General features: G+C 39.3%; 1 protein-coding gene across 4 annotated transcripts in view; it reads left to right on the plus strand.

The window, feature by feature from the left end:
• The window catches only part of slc8a1b (solute carrier family 8 member 1b), a 180,488-nt gene extending 169,580 nt beyond the window's left edge, over window positions 1-10,908 (plus strand). For all 4 annotated transcript variants that reach the window (XM_055018318.1, XM_055018321.1, XM_055018320.1 and 1 more), the window contains exons 10-11: window positions 3,158-3,261; window positions 3,466-10,908. In XM_055018318.1, coding sequence (XP_054874293.1) covers window positions 3,158-3,261; window positions 3,466-3,738 — 377 coding nt within the window. In that variant the 3' untranslated portion in view covers window positions 3,739-10,908. The remainder of the gene's footprint in view (window positions 1-3,157; window positions 3,262-3,465) is intronic.
• The last annotated feature ends 4,068 nt before the right edge of the window (window positions 10,909-14,976 follow it).

The raw sequence follows: 14,976 nt of genomic DNA on the forward strand, positions 1-14,976 counted from the left end.
AAAACCACTCCATACCATAAAATCCAAAGACTACATCAGCGCAGTAAATATACTGAATCACCTTAAGTCAAGAAATGGTCAGTAAATGTAGTTTTTGTTTATTTTTCTATTATGTTTTCCAGTTGTCCATACATCCTTATGCCCATTTGTTCCATTCTCATTACCATGATATCACAGGAAAACCTCAAGGAATTTCTTTAAATTTGGCACAAAAGTCCACAGTCGTATCATTTCTGATGAATCTTGAAAAAATTTGTGGCAGAAGTCACTTCACCGTAGAATGTAGATGTACCTACAAACAAAATGAACTTATGTCATTTCATCCAAATCCGTTGGTACATTTTTGAGTAATGTTGCTAACAAACAGACAAACAGACAGACAGACAAACGTATGTCAATCGTCACATAACTTTGCCGTTTCTTGGCGGAGTAATAACATCACAATGTATTGATGGCACAATTGCACTGAAATTCACGTGTTTTTTCAGGTAAAATTACACATTTTGTAAAGTTTACATTTACAACATAAGAACTGTCACCTTTCAGATGTATTATACTTTCAAGTTGTCCTACCATCCTTACATCTGTCTGTTCCACACCTGAGGAAAGCCTCAGAAAGCTTCTTCAAATTTGGCACAAACTTTTACTTGGGTTCAGAGATTAATTGATTAGAATTTAAATGTAACATGCATCTCTAACAGTATACATTGATGATTATATTCAAATGGTCAAAGCACTTTTCTAGTCATTATTCTAGAGGTGGAAACTCTACTTTCAATCAAGAGAGAAAACTCAACATACCAGATTTTTATGAGCACGTCTATACTCCCTAACACGTCATTCCATTTTAAGAGGCAACAGGGGGAAAGAGGGGCAGAGGGGAGATGAGGAAAGAGAAGGAGGATGAGGCGAGAGATTGGTTGATTGACAGAGAGGTAGAGGAAAAGGTCAGGAAGCTCTCAAGGGAGGCGTCGTCATCACAGAAAGAGTGGAACCTGATTCTCAAACACACACATGCCGCCACCGAAACATGCGAGCACCCACACACCCGCCCACTCAATCAACCTCGCAAACACTCAAAGACCAACTAATGCACAGACATGCAGGCCTTTGCCAGCTGGTGGAAACGTGGCGTCAGATTGGACCCAGGTGGTGGAAACACGCTCAGAAACCAGCGTACATGTGTGCACTTTACGCAGGGACACATAAATAGAGCTTCAACATGTACCGTATGGCATCAGGACGGCACTTAAAGCCTTCAGGTGGATGGGGAGATTTATCTTTGCTGGACTCCTCTTTCATTAGCCCATTGTCTCGGCCTTCCCAGCATCCTCTTTCCGGCTGCCAGTTTGGCTGACACTTCCAGAAAGCCTTTCCTTGTTTTTATCCTTCTACTTCCTTGCTTTTTCTCAGTTTTTAATCTCCTCTTGCTGTATCTGGCAGATTAAAGCGAGAAGACTTGCTAACAAAGAGAAGATGGCCAGAAAATTAGCAGGAGAAAAGAGCGCTAACTGACCATTTGGCTATTGGCTCAGCGAGGAGCCTATTGTTGTGATTTGGCAGAGTCTCGTCCCATAGTTTGGCAAATATGAAACCAGGGGAAATTTTTTTGGGTCCAAGCAGCACAACGCTGATTTGCTGCCAGGCTAAGATTCATCTGTCCCTGCAAACGGAGACTCAGCCTTGTAAATTATTGATCTTGGACCAAATCCTGCCCATGCCGGCTGCCAGTGAAGGAACACTGTAACAGGATTAAAGATTGCGGTTTCTAATTTAAGGTTCCCTGTCTGAATGCGGAAAACAGGATTTGCACAGTGTTCTATATTAATAATTATAAGTGTCCTGCATTTATCAAGGGCGTCCTTCTCTGTCACTGCAGTCTTGTGTAACTCAGTATTGACTGAGGTCAAGAGTTCAACAACGAGTGTAAATCTGTTTGCAGTGTAGAGTGTTAAATCAGAAACACCTAGTGGCACATTTTCGGCCTAATCATCCTGTTAGAAGCCTTTACCTTTTTGGAGATGGAGACTGAATAAAAAGGACATATCTTCACAAGAATCAAGAGTTTTATTCCTCTTATTAGTCAAGTAACTGGGACAGGTTTAATTAAAATCTGACTTCAAGGTTGTAGTTTCATCGTTTTAATTCTTCCGGAAAAGTCAGCTTTACAACATCCTATCAAACAACAGATGGGACTGTATCTTCAGTTATCAGACCATGGTCGATGAATATGCCCACCAGTTGCATACCAAAATAGCTACAGTTGTAAAGTTTAAGATAAAAAAGCCATTTTGGCATACCAGTCGGTTCCTAATGTTAGTATATTGGGGAAATATGTATAAAAACAGACAGATACTGCAAAGATTATCCACAACTAAGCTAGCGTTACATAGCCAATCAATTCTAAAAGCTACCGTTCACAGACGGGGACAGATGAGTGCATTGGCAAAGCAGCACGGTGTTTTTTTGAAGTAGTAAATGTTGCTGAAGTCGTAATCAACATCGTAATGTTTTACACGCATACTCAGTCTCCCAGTTACGCTGAAAATGCCTGAATAATTCACTGATTGGTGTCAGTGCGACCAGAAATTGTTGCAGACGGTGCTAAGCTAATGCTACTGCTAAGAAGTTTGCTGTTAGGCCTCTTGCTAACGCTATCTGGAGCACCGTAACATCTTTCTAAAATAATCCGCGAGAGGCACAAGCCATAGCCACAAATTTAGGAAATTAGCTGTCACAGCAGCTAAGGGTAACAGCTAGCAGCTAAGCTAAATACTCCGAAATTGTATCTGTAAAAACCATAACTGACAATGCTTTAAGATGTGGGCTTTAGTGGGAAATAAAAGTTATACAGCAGTGACTACAGGAGACAAACTGCAGAGCTTCCTAATGCTACGTGGCACTAAGACACCATCACTCCTGTTTCTACTGTACATACTCAGTTATTATAGTCCTTATTAATGAAGCAGCCTAGTTAAGTACGGCATCTTCCATGATTTCACATACTTTTAATATCTAACATTCAAGTTGCATTGGTTCAAACTATCCGTTATCGGTCTTTCTTGATTACCTATAAAGTGCTATTGGGATATATGGACGATTTGTTGATGGCATGCACAAACCTGATGTCTCTCCTTCCTTTTCCTTCTCCATCCAGATACATTTGCCAGTAAGGTAGCTGCTATCCAGGATCAGTACGCAGACGCATCCATTGGTAATGTGACAGGCTCCAATGCTGTCAATGTTTTCCTGGGCATTGGGGTAAGTCCAGCTCATGTTATTAAAGATTAGCTCAAGATGACAAGCTTGTAAAAAAGCAGTGGTGCAGTGGTGCTTGTCATCTTGTATTTGTAATAACTGATATGTAGTTGATATGTTATCGAATGATTTCTTTACCTCTGACACGCAGCACGGCAACCTATAAGGGTCACTGTTCTTGATTTGAGTTCTGCTGATGGTTGACAGGTGGCGTGGTCCATCGCCGCCATCTACCACAGCAGCAACGGGCGTGAGTTCAAGGTGGATCCCGGCAGGCTGGCTTTCTCCGTCACACTCTTCACCATCTTTGCCTTTATCTGCGTCGCCACGCTGATGTACCGACGGCGGCCGGAGATCGGTGGAGAGCTGGGTGGGCCCCGGACTGCGAAGGCCCTGACCACCATGCTGTTCATCAGCCTGTGGCTCCTCTACATCCTCTTCTCCTCGCTGGAGGCCTACTGCCACATCCAGGGCTTCTAAGTTGGTGAGAGATGATGAAGGGAAGGGTGGGACAGAAGGAGAACGTGGAGGAAGAAACCAGGGGGAGGTGGACGAATGGGTGGATTTGGAAAATGAAGGCTGTCTCATTGATCTATCACTCCCTCCCTTTCTGCAATAGACTGAATGACGGATGAATGGATGGATGTACAGATGAAGGACTGGAGGACACATTAAAGCATCTTAAAAAGAGAATGGAAGGAGGCACGGATGCATGGAAGGACAACAATAAACATGAGAGCTAGAGAAGTGGCTCAGAAGGTGGAACCATGATGCAGAATAAACAAAGGAATAAATTTTTTGTCTCACTCTACAAATTCAAACTTTGTTTTAAACCCACTAACATTTTAAATACGTACGACTAATCCCTAAAGTTGCAAAGAAACATACACATGATGTGTCCCAACTGATTCAACCATACAGAAATCAAAGCGGTTTAAAGCTCCTAACCTGGATGTGAGGCTTCAACATCAGCAGCCACATCAATCCTCCACCACAGGGAGCATCTGAGTGTCCAGGTACAGCAACAGGCACGAGTGAGACAGAAAAAAGACTGCATCGGTGTGTAATGCATGACCAGACGATACTGAAAACACAATCAGAAGGAACCGGATACTTTGCCACAACTGTTTTAATGACGACAAAATGTGTGCGTGCTGGTGCGTGACGGTGTGTTTCTGTGCTTGTGTGTTGTGGGAAGATGGTCAAGTACTGTGAAAAAACTAAACGCCTCTCGTTTTGCTGTCGCCTCGTGAGACGGAGTATGTGTTGAGGTCTTTTTTCGACTCTCCCAGCCTGTAGAAACGCTGACTCTTTCTTGGGAGGGCGCATCCAGTGAGGCGAAATGTCCCGAGATTAGACATGTAAATACAAAGAGCTGAAACGTACATTACAGCACCACTATTTTCCTTCTGAATGTCTTGGTTACGCCATGCGCTCCTGAACGGGCCCTCTTTCTGTTGCTTTATACTGTAGATGTAAATGATTTAAGGTCTAATTTGAAGCGAGAAGGGGTTAGTGTGCTTTTACCTTTAATAAGGCCGTGTCTGGGAGGACACATGACGGCCACTCTACCGTTTAAAACTGTTAGAGAAGCTATTATCATTGCATAAATATCTAGGTAAATCTAATATGTGTTTGTTTCTTTTTATAACTGTGGAATCCTGTTACCTGGTTTCCTACCAATGAGGTGACCGCCATCATTCGTCAGCCATAACACTGCAATAGACTGAAAAACGTAGGTACCACCCTCTGTGAAACCCTACCGGCCTTGTGTTTCTTAATTGTCACCGTCATCATTTATCTCGCTTGGTTTCAACTCAACCGCTTCGGTCGATATCCCTGTGTGTCTTAAGCACCTCCCCCTGGCTGGTCAGTGGACCAATCAAAATCCTCAAGGGCTTTGTAACAAACAACCACTAATCCCCAACCCTGACCCTTGATTTATAATGCTTCACCTTGATTGGTCATTAGGGGGCTGCTTAGCGGGGGTTTATATTGCAAAATCTGACTCGCTGACTTCACAGTTTGCTTCAGTGTGGCGTCAAAAGATAAAACCAGACCATAATGATATAATTACTGCATGTCTTCATTGTCTTTGTCAGATAAAGTGTCCAGAATTACCCAAATATTAGAAAAAGCGACCAACGCGCTCAGTCAGACGAGGCTTCAGCCTTTATGGTAGGAGTCTTTCCCGGTTTTAATAACTGCGGTCAGCTTTATTCCAGAAATGATTATCCATGCTGTGGTATTTCCCAGGCCGCCTCGGCTCATTAATATGCCTAAATATACCAGCCTTCAGGTTGGATCATGAAGGCCTTAACCCAAAGGATGCAATTAGCATCTGACTTTATATTATTTCTTTATTTAAGGGTAAGAGTTCACCCTTGAATAAAGAACCAGAATGCAATCTGTGTGATTCACTCCTTAATGCCATTAACTCATTAGTTATGCAACAAATCTTCACTTTTAAAATGAAAGCCAACAAATGAAGGAATAGCTGAAAATGATTCGCTGGTCCAAATGTCAGCGTACTAACAGATAAGGGTAAATACTGCTACAGTAGAGTACATCTAATCCCAGGCAGCCTCCGTTTGACAAGCTGACAGAGATCTGGAGACATTAGCAGACTAATAACAGGGATTAGGGCTTATTTTGAGATCTTATATGACCACCTGTATGTTGGAAAACACCCAAACTGACAGGAAGCTGTGGGTCCTGTATCAGACCTGGATAACCAAGTTGCTCTGATAAGACTTTGATGCACAGTGTGGGTCAGGAGACACCCATTTTCCATTGGATTGAGGTCACTTTTGACCCATATTGCGCATCAAAAGGTTAATATGGAGCTCAAAATATGCAATATTGGGCAATCCCATCATCAAGTTGTTGGGATGTATACTATAAATTGAAGTAAATGTCATTAAGTAGGTGGGATTCCTGGTCCTTTACTGCTCCCCCATATTTCCTGTTTCTGTAAAAACAGCGAAAACCATAACCTTAATAAAACAATGCAATATAACCAGATGAAAAGGAGGCTATTTTAAATGAGGTGACACAATTTTAGATTCATTATCTAAATGGATACAGAAACATTGCTGAACGTTGATTTAGAATTATAGATAAAATTAATTACTGATAACTGTGTTGTCAACTTGCTTCGAAATTTATCTTCATTGTAGGAATATCCTTCCACTTCTATATAACTATCATGGAAAGCAAAGTGTTGGGAGTCTGTAGAATTAACGAGTCTATCTACAAAGTGAGTTGACGCTTACTAGATGTACCACTGTGAGGATCTACTCTGATTTAAAAATACCTAATCACACTTCATGATGCAAGCCCAAACAGGATCTAGAATAAATTCTATGTAGGATCATGTTTTACAACACATCTCAACCCTCCTTTAACTGACTTTTCAGCTTGAATTTTACCCAACATCTGCAGGTATGACAGCATCTAGCGGCTTGAAAGGAAACTGGAGGTTGTGAAAACACCAGGTGTGCTGTCTCCAGACACTAGTTAGCAAACATGATGTCAAGCAACAGCCAAGCCTCTTTGCAAACCCTGGACACTAGAAAACAAGACTTTACAGCCAAAGTATAGGACTGACGAAATGACATTATCAGACACTAACTGGCTGGGAATCGTCTTTAATGATTCAGTATTAGACAGATAAGAGCCAAACTCCCAGATTAAGTAAATATCAAGAAATAAAACACATAATCTGTAATAGAGGTTTGGACTTCAGACTGTTAACTATTTTACTCGTTCAGCTAAAACCACAGAGATCTCAGTGTACACAAACTTACTTTGTATTGTAAAAGTCCATAGTTTGTTTAAAAAAAAAAAGGCACTACTATATGCATCCGAATTGGCTAGAATTTCTCTTCTGGTGTCGTGTTTTTTACTTGATGTATAATATAATACTAGTATTTTAAATATCATCTGTGAAGTAAGTAGTCCGGGCTAGATGTAATCCATTTTAAACTTAGCAATGCTTTCAACCCCTGTGAGAGAGTAGAGCCGAGCAGAGCCCTGGATTGGGCGAGTTTGGCAAATCCAGGGCATCTTGAGGGTAGCCATATAGATAGAAGGTTTTCAAATTTGGAAGCACCAAAGGAGGAGGGAACTATTTACCGTGTGAGGCATGATCGGGCTTCGAGCTACGCATTTGTGGCCGATGCACAGTTGGCTGGATGATTCGGCATCCAGTGAGAAACTATTGGCAGCTACGAGCGAGTTTTATGTGTGAATTAGCCCGGGATAGATGGCAATAAACAGATGGTTCATCCAACCACCTGCCAGGTGTCTGTCGAAAGTGCCTGCCCTTTTCTAAACAGTGTCCAAGGCAACTTCTCAGATGTATAACAACCCATCTGGCATGTCGGGTTGGAACTACTGCAGGATGACAACTTCGACAGTGACGTGGCTAACAAATCTGATAAACGCTCTGCTGCTGCATTAGAAAGGTTGGACAGTTTAGAAGCAACGCAAAAATTTAATTAGGACAGTCAACCTAAAACAGAAACGAGACGACATGTTACTTGCATTTGCTAAACTCTCCACAATGCATGGCTCTCCGTTAGAGTAGCTGTTCTCGTGCGAAGGCCTTGGAGTGGCAGTTTACCCCTGTTTTGCCAAAGGGAAATCTTTCTATCAGAACTGTAAAGGGTTTTCTAACCAATGGATATTTCTTAAACACCAAATATTCTTCATACTTCATCGTAATAATCTGAAAAGGGACAAAAGATCCTTGATGTTGTTCTAATCTAACCCAAATCTTTCTATTTAAATTTGTATGTATTTGTCTCTTCACTGGCATGGAGCTGAAGGTTTATACACTGTAAAAAAGTTATGCTCGCTTGCGCAAAAGAAAAAAAAGATATCATTATGGAAGCTGTTTCCATCACTTTTTGATTAAGTCCAACAAGGTATAAACTATCCTTGATGCTTCTTGTTGGGTTTAGTTAAAACGTGCCCGCTACCTACTTTGTTCGACCGAATCGAGCAGGAATGAAATGCTTGCAGTAACATAGTTGTTTGCATCAAATTACTTTGTTGCACAGTTTTTCCAGACAATGACTCTTTTTTTTTCATCTTTGTTTTCAATTTATGGCAGGTTGGCTCTTGTGTTAATCCGGCTGTGTTGCACCGCCTCTCAGTGTATCTACCTTGACTTTAAAGCTAGCCGAGTGTGAAACAAACGGAAGATTTGGAAACAAGGTGGGAAGCTTAAAAAAAAAAAAAAAAATAACTGCTAATAAAGTGTTGGTTGTGACCTTGCAATTTTTTTTTTCGGCCACAAATGGAAGTGCATATCGAGGTTCTTCTAAAGCAGCTTGTCCCAGGATAGTTGACTTTAGCTTCCTGTCTTGGCTTGTGCTTTTGAGGTTAAAGGTTTAGCCAGGCCGTTACTGTACATATAAACACTAAGAGCAAGCACGGAGTAGAAAAATTAGTTTTGGTTTATTTGATTCTTCTCCGGCGGCGTTTTAACTGAAGGAAAGAGCATTGCACTGGTTCTCATCGCTTATGATAAACGGATGTTGTTTCATTCACAAAGTTGCTTCTGATGTAAACAACTCTGTTGTTGTTTACATCAGAAGCAACTTTTTGTTGTTTTTTTATTTACACAATAATAATGATGTACCTGATGTGTAAAAAATACTAAAAAAAATAAAAAAGTACAGTGGTGTTGAATCAGTTGTGAACCATTAACGACGTTGCTTCTAATGTAAAGGTCGATGGTGTTTTTGTTGCCTCGTTCACTCCTTAACCGGCTGTCTGTCTGACAGACTGAGGAATAAATAACTGCAACAGACAGACAGACAGACAGACGAAATGAAGGACAAACGACCCCTGCTGGTACGAGCTGAGCAACATCGCGCTGAGACGTCTTTGCTGTTGGAATAAAAGAAAAACATTACCGGAGCTATTCTCTACCCTTAAAGTACAATGTTAGAAGATGTTAATGAGGAGAATATGGAGGAAAACGGAAGATGAGGAGGAAGACGATGAAAATGAAAATTTAAAAAAAAGAAAAAAAAAAACATGAAGTTACAGCCATACATTGATTTCTGGGCCAGTGAGATTGAAATGGACTTCTGCTGCCCAGCATGTGTATTGTTATGGTGTCTTATCTGTCCCTCTGTGTCTCCTCGCCCTCTTTCTCTCGTCTTTCTTTCTCAAATCTCTGCTGCCAAAGTAACCGAAAACAGGCGGTAATATTCCTTTCGTTCCGTATTTTCTCCCTCCCCCAAAAAAACCCTCTCCCCTTTTACCCCTCTGTCTCCCTATGCCATGTTTTCCATATTTTGGAATGTCAATGTGCTACTTGTTGACACTGTGCATGAATGATAACATGTCTGTATATAGTTATAGAGAATCGTATCCCATTCCCTCCCTCGGGTGTTGACAGAAAAATGGTTTGAATGTTGTACAGATTTAGGTTTTTTCCGTTCATCTTTTATTCAGTTACATTATTTTTTTCTCGTAATGTACGTAGAGCTTAACAACAGTTTGTTTTTAATTTAAACAAAGACGTCTTGAGTAACTTGCACATTACTGATTAATTAAGTTTTTTTTGTGTTTGTTTGTTAAAAAGGCAATATCTGCTGTTATTGAATGAGAGATGAGACCTTAAAGGAGTTATGTATCTTAAATAAATAATCTATTCAGGAGTTGCATGGGTTATTTGTACAATAAAAGAGAAAAAAAAGACACTGCTTGCTACTTCTAATACCGTGGCTGTATTCTCTGACAGAGGACGAGGAATACTGTATGTACATCTAAAGGTTATTTTGTCATTAAAGAAATAATAATATTGTGTATATACTGTACAGTGTTACAAGTGAGGTGGACTGTATGGCCATCACGCTAACCATAGAGAATTAATTCTACATATTTATTTAAAGGAAACACTCACTACACTCAAGAATGACATATATTGCCTTTTTGGAGAAGTTGTAGTTTTGCTTCAGGCTTCCATCTCGGCCTTTCTCCTCATCCATCCGCTTTCTTCTTGTCTGGCTGCTTTAGTTGATCTATTTTTGTGTTTTTCAGTTTGATTCAGGCGGCGTCATGTTTTTTGTCTGGACTCACCTGTTTTCCAGCGTCTTACATCTGTACTTTCATACATTCTATCTGCCTGCGTCTCCTCCATCTGTCCGACTCAAAGGATCGTTTCATTGGATGGAAGTCACCATCTGTCTGATTCTGAACCGTCTGTCATTTTTCTTGCTTTGCTAAATCCCTCTCTTTTCATCTTTGTTTTCTTTAATCCTCCCTTTACGTCCTTTTCCATCCTCTTTCCGTCCATCTCTTCGCTCTCGCAGGGTGTAGTCGGGGATTTCATGTTTATCAGTTTGATTTGGTGTGTTTTGTTTTTTTAAATTTTGTTTTAAAATGGAACAATAACCGCTTGTTTGTAATAATGAAGGTAGTCTTTTTTTTTGGCCGCTGTTCCTCTGTGTGTTTGTGTGTGTAATAATAATAATTTTCTTTTATTTTTTTATTAATTTTCGTTGAACACCAACTGATAGGAGGAAAGTTGTTGTATGTGTGTTGCCACTAACTGTGACTGCTCTCCATGGTACATGGTACTTCTGATAAAACCAGTAAAATAAAGTTTGGGATACCCTGTTTCAGAGACCCTGTGAGTCCACTGCCTTTCTACTCAGTGTGTGTGTGTAGGTGTGTGTGTGTGTGTGTGTGTGTGTGTGTGTGTGTGTGTGTGTGTGTTGCATCAAATCTCCACTGAAAAGCTTCAATATAAAAGCTTCATTATTATGCTAATTAGCGTTTACATTTACAAATAGGAATTGCTCTTCAGCATGTGGCTCCTTTCTCATACCCTCAACCTCCAATCCATTTTCTTTTCTATATTCTGACTGTAGATGATGGAAATGACATTTATGTGAATGGATGACATCGTTAACTGTCATCTGATTTGTTCTGTGTCAGAGAGGGAGGCGACGGCTGCATCACCGCTGATTAATTCTGACGGTTTTTCATGTATTATCTCCGTTTGCTACTTCCCTTTAACGCACATATTTACCAATCTATCTTTGACAGAGAATTCTAAAGGAGTTATTCATTTGGATTATTAGAAGTTACTTTCAGTCTACCAAAGGATGGAACATTAGCGATGATTAAATGCACTAATTAGGTCTGCTATCTGTATCGTGGCAGGTTTAAATAAGTTGGACAGAGTGGTTCTCGTTTTCAGCTAATGCGCTGCTTTAGTGCTGTTTGTTGGAAGTTTTATTCGGGGTGGATTTGTCAGTTCTGATGAAAAAAACCCAATTTTACTCTATTTTTTGCAATTTTATTTACAGCTTTCTCCATTTATATTCAATTAGGTAATGTTATATAACAACAATTTAGTTTTATTAAGTTATTCTGTTAATGTGTTGAGAGCTGTTGGGTCTTAAATGAAAGAACCTCTGTTTTTGGTTAGTAAACTAATTTACTGATGGCCTGTGTCGGTGTTAATGTGTAAACTGATGTATATTAAAAGTTTTTCCTCCTCTGTTCTCATAAAACTCTGCAAAAAACAAAAACACTAGTAAAGTGTTGTCACAAGTTAAACCAATAGGCTTTAAACCTAAAGCCATGTTGACATCCAATTTGGACGTCCTCACCCTGATAAATGAGCATTATCACCACCCATTATTCTACATAGTATGTGTCAGTTGGATCCTCTACCTTCTAGTAGGCTCAGCAGGAGCTTATTATGGAAACAATCACTTAATAAAAAATGAATGGCTATCACTAAAATGTCAACTAAATAACATCTAAATTTAATACCAACCACCTTCTAATGAGCTAAACAATAATAAAATGAGCTGATTCAGAAATAGTTTGGATTGTGTTCTTTTTATTAAGTTGACATAATCATGACAGATATTTCTTTTTTGGCAATATCAACTCAACTTTATTTGTCCCTTGAAGGACAATTTGTTTTGCAGCAGTTTACACAAGCGTTCCAGTAAGAAAATAATAAAAACTAACAAACTGAAAAAGTAAAAACCACATAAAACAGTAAAAACGCAATAAAAAAAAAAACCATAAATAATAAAATAAATGAAGACGATAAATATCACACGAAACATAGGATTGACATGGACACTAGCAGCAGTCTTGGTCATTCATGTAGTCAAGTATAATTCAGTGCAAACTGTCGGCAGCAGCAAGACAGAATATAGTCAAATAAAAACAGGATAAAGTGCATCGCAGTACATGATAAAGTACAGCAGCAAAAAAAACACAGTTTATCACCTCCTCTTCTCAGCGTTTATAACTCAGATAGAGGTAAGCACAATATATCACATTTTATATGGATAATAACAAATTAAATCCCTTTCCACTAAGTTCCCCATTACAAAAACACCTCTCCAGGAAGTGTGTTAATTCCAGATCACATGACCTGCTCCACATGATGTCATTTCCTCCTGAAGAAAAGACTGGCCAGACTCCAAGGCTTTCTGAGTTATTTAATATAAAGTAGTCAACAGGTTTACTACAATAATTGTAGAAATAACTTTACAATCCAGTTTTACTTAGTTGTATATATAATATTTAGAAGAATCTTTCTCTAAAATGCCGTGTGGTGTTTGGTTATAGGTTGATTTTTGGCCTGAAAACAGCAAAAATCTCAACTATGTTATAAAAAATCCCCAAATTATATACTGACCCATATAAGAGCCACATAAAGGAAGGAGGGAGTCGTGTGTGGAAGCTAATTCTGATGCTTCTGTTCCTCAATATATTCCAAGAGTTACTGTTCTGTACACACGACAAAAAGACCTGTTAGCAAGTGGCACACTCCAACATCACAAACCGAAAAATCTGTTTTCACTACAAATGGAGTTCCTGAACATGTTCAGCTTTTCAAAACATCCATTTGCAGTGACTGAAAAAAACAGGTAAAATTTAAAAACAACACCAATGCACACGTGAACAAGGCTTCAGGGTTCTGGTTTTATTCATGCCTCACATGGACACTTGAATAGAAGGAGACAGCTGTTAATTTTATTAGTGACACCTGAACTTTTCCTAATTTGACAAGTCAAAAAAATCTCCTGAGACAAAGACCTGGAGGAAGCTTTTGTGTGTGTTTTTTACATTCACACCTGTTGCTTAAATCAGCTGATTGGAATCACCTGCTTCATTCACCGGCTTCAGTCACCTACAGCTGCTGCCCACCGTCACAATGTAAGTACTTTTACTCAACAGTATTCCTATATTCAAGCAAGAATTTGAGGTAGTTTTATACTTTCACTCCACTGCATCTCAAATCTTGTTTTTACATTGGTCTGACAGCTTTAGGTACTTTTAAATGTACACATTTTCTTAAAATTCCTGTCCAGTGAAAACCATGCATCTTCATTTTGGTGATTTTCAATGTTTGTGATAAATTCAGAGATTGTTGAAGTGTTTGTTTATGAGTTGATATATTAAATATTAAGGAGAAAATAGCTCAGTGTAGCTGTGAAATGCATTGCCATTGTCTATTTTTCTGAGCTCATGAAAAGCTGACTTTTTAGAGCTGCATGGCTCCCAGAGGACAGGGACTCTACACATATTTGATGGTCTATTAGAATAAAAAGCAGTGCTGTAGATTAAACTACACATCATATAGCGTAATTAAAACAAGTTCAAACTTAAACATCTACAGCAAAAAAAATGCAACATGTGCATCAATAATATTAATCAAAAACATATATGAAAATACTGACAGAAACCATTTTACTGCACAGTAAAGACTTTAATTTGTCATATTTTAGGTCTATTTTACTGATAATACTCAGTTTTTTTACTTAAATGGAAGACCTTTATATGTCATGGAGTATTTTTATAGTGAGGTATTTGTGTTTTTTCTTAAGCAAAGGATCTGAATAGGTCTTCAGGTCCTGTTATTCATACAGGTGTTCAGCAGATCTACTAAAATGCAGAACATCTCACTGTTACTATGCTGATGATCACTGTTTTATCTAAACCTCTAATGTCTAAGTTAATAGGGATTGATCCTCCCAGTAGAATCCTGGTTGGTATTTTTTGAAAGATCCCTCCTTTTCTTGCCAAATACATGTAAAATTTTGCTTTAAATTGTTATTTTCTTGACAAAAATGTCAATGATTTATCATGGGATAGAAACAAAAACAACCAATGTCAAGCATTTGCTGTTAAAGGAAATTAACCTGATGCCTTGAAGTCAATGCTCACAGTTAAAAGAACACTAGAACCTGCAGAGATGTTAAAGAAACACACAGAAAGATGGAAAGTTGCACAGACGGTCAGCAGAAAGTCTTTCCTGTCCTGTAGCAGCTGACTGATAGATGAGTCGTGCTCCGTTATTTCCTCCTCCTGGGCTGCCATCATGATGGATCGAGGCCGTTCTCTGCATGCAGAGTGATGGATTCTCCCCATTACAATTAAATCCTGCCCCTGTTTGGGAGATTTTTTTTTTATTTGAATTTATTATAAACAAGTGTGTCTGGTATTTGGCCATTTGAAAAGACTGTTTTTGACGTTGTATGAGTGAGTCAGCAGTGAGTTTCTGTGTGTTTTATGTCGCTACTTGTGTTCAGGGTTTTTTTTTCATTACTCGCCTGCCGCTGTGTCTGTCTGAAACCTCATTAGGCTGTCACATCTGATTTCCAGAGAGGTTGTTATCCGGACGGCCCCTCGGCTTGAAGGTTAGCATGCCGGGAAATG

Source organism: Amphiprion ocellaris, chromosome 16 (genome assembly GCF_022539595.1).
Source record: "Amphiprion ocellaris isolate individual 3 ecotype Okinawa chromosome 16, ASM2253959v1, whole genome shotgun sequence".
NCBI lineage: Eukaryota > Metazoa > Chordata > Actinopteri > Pomacentridae > Amphiprion > Amphiprion ocellaris.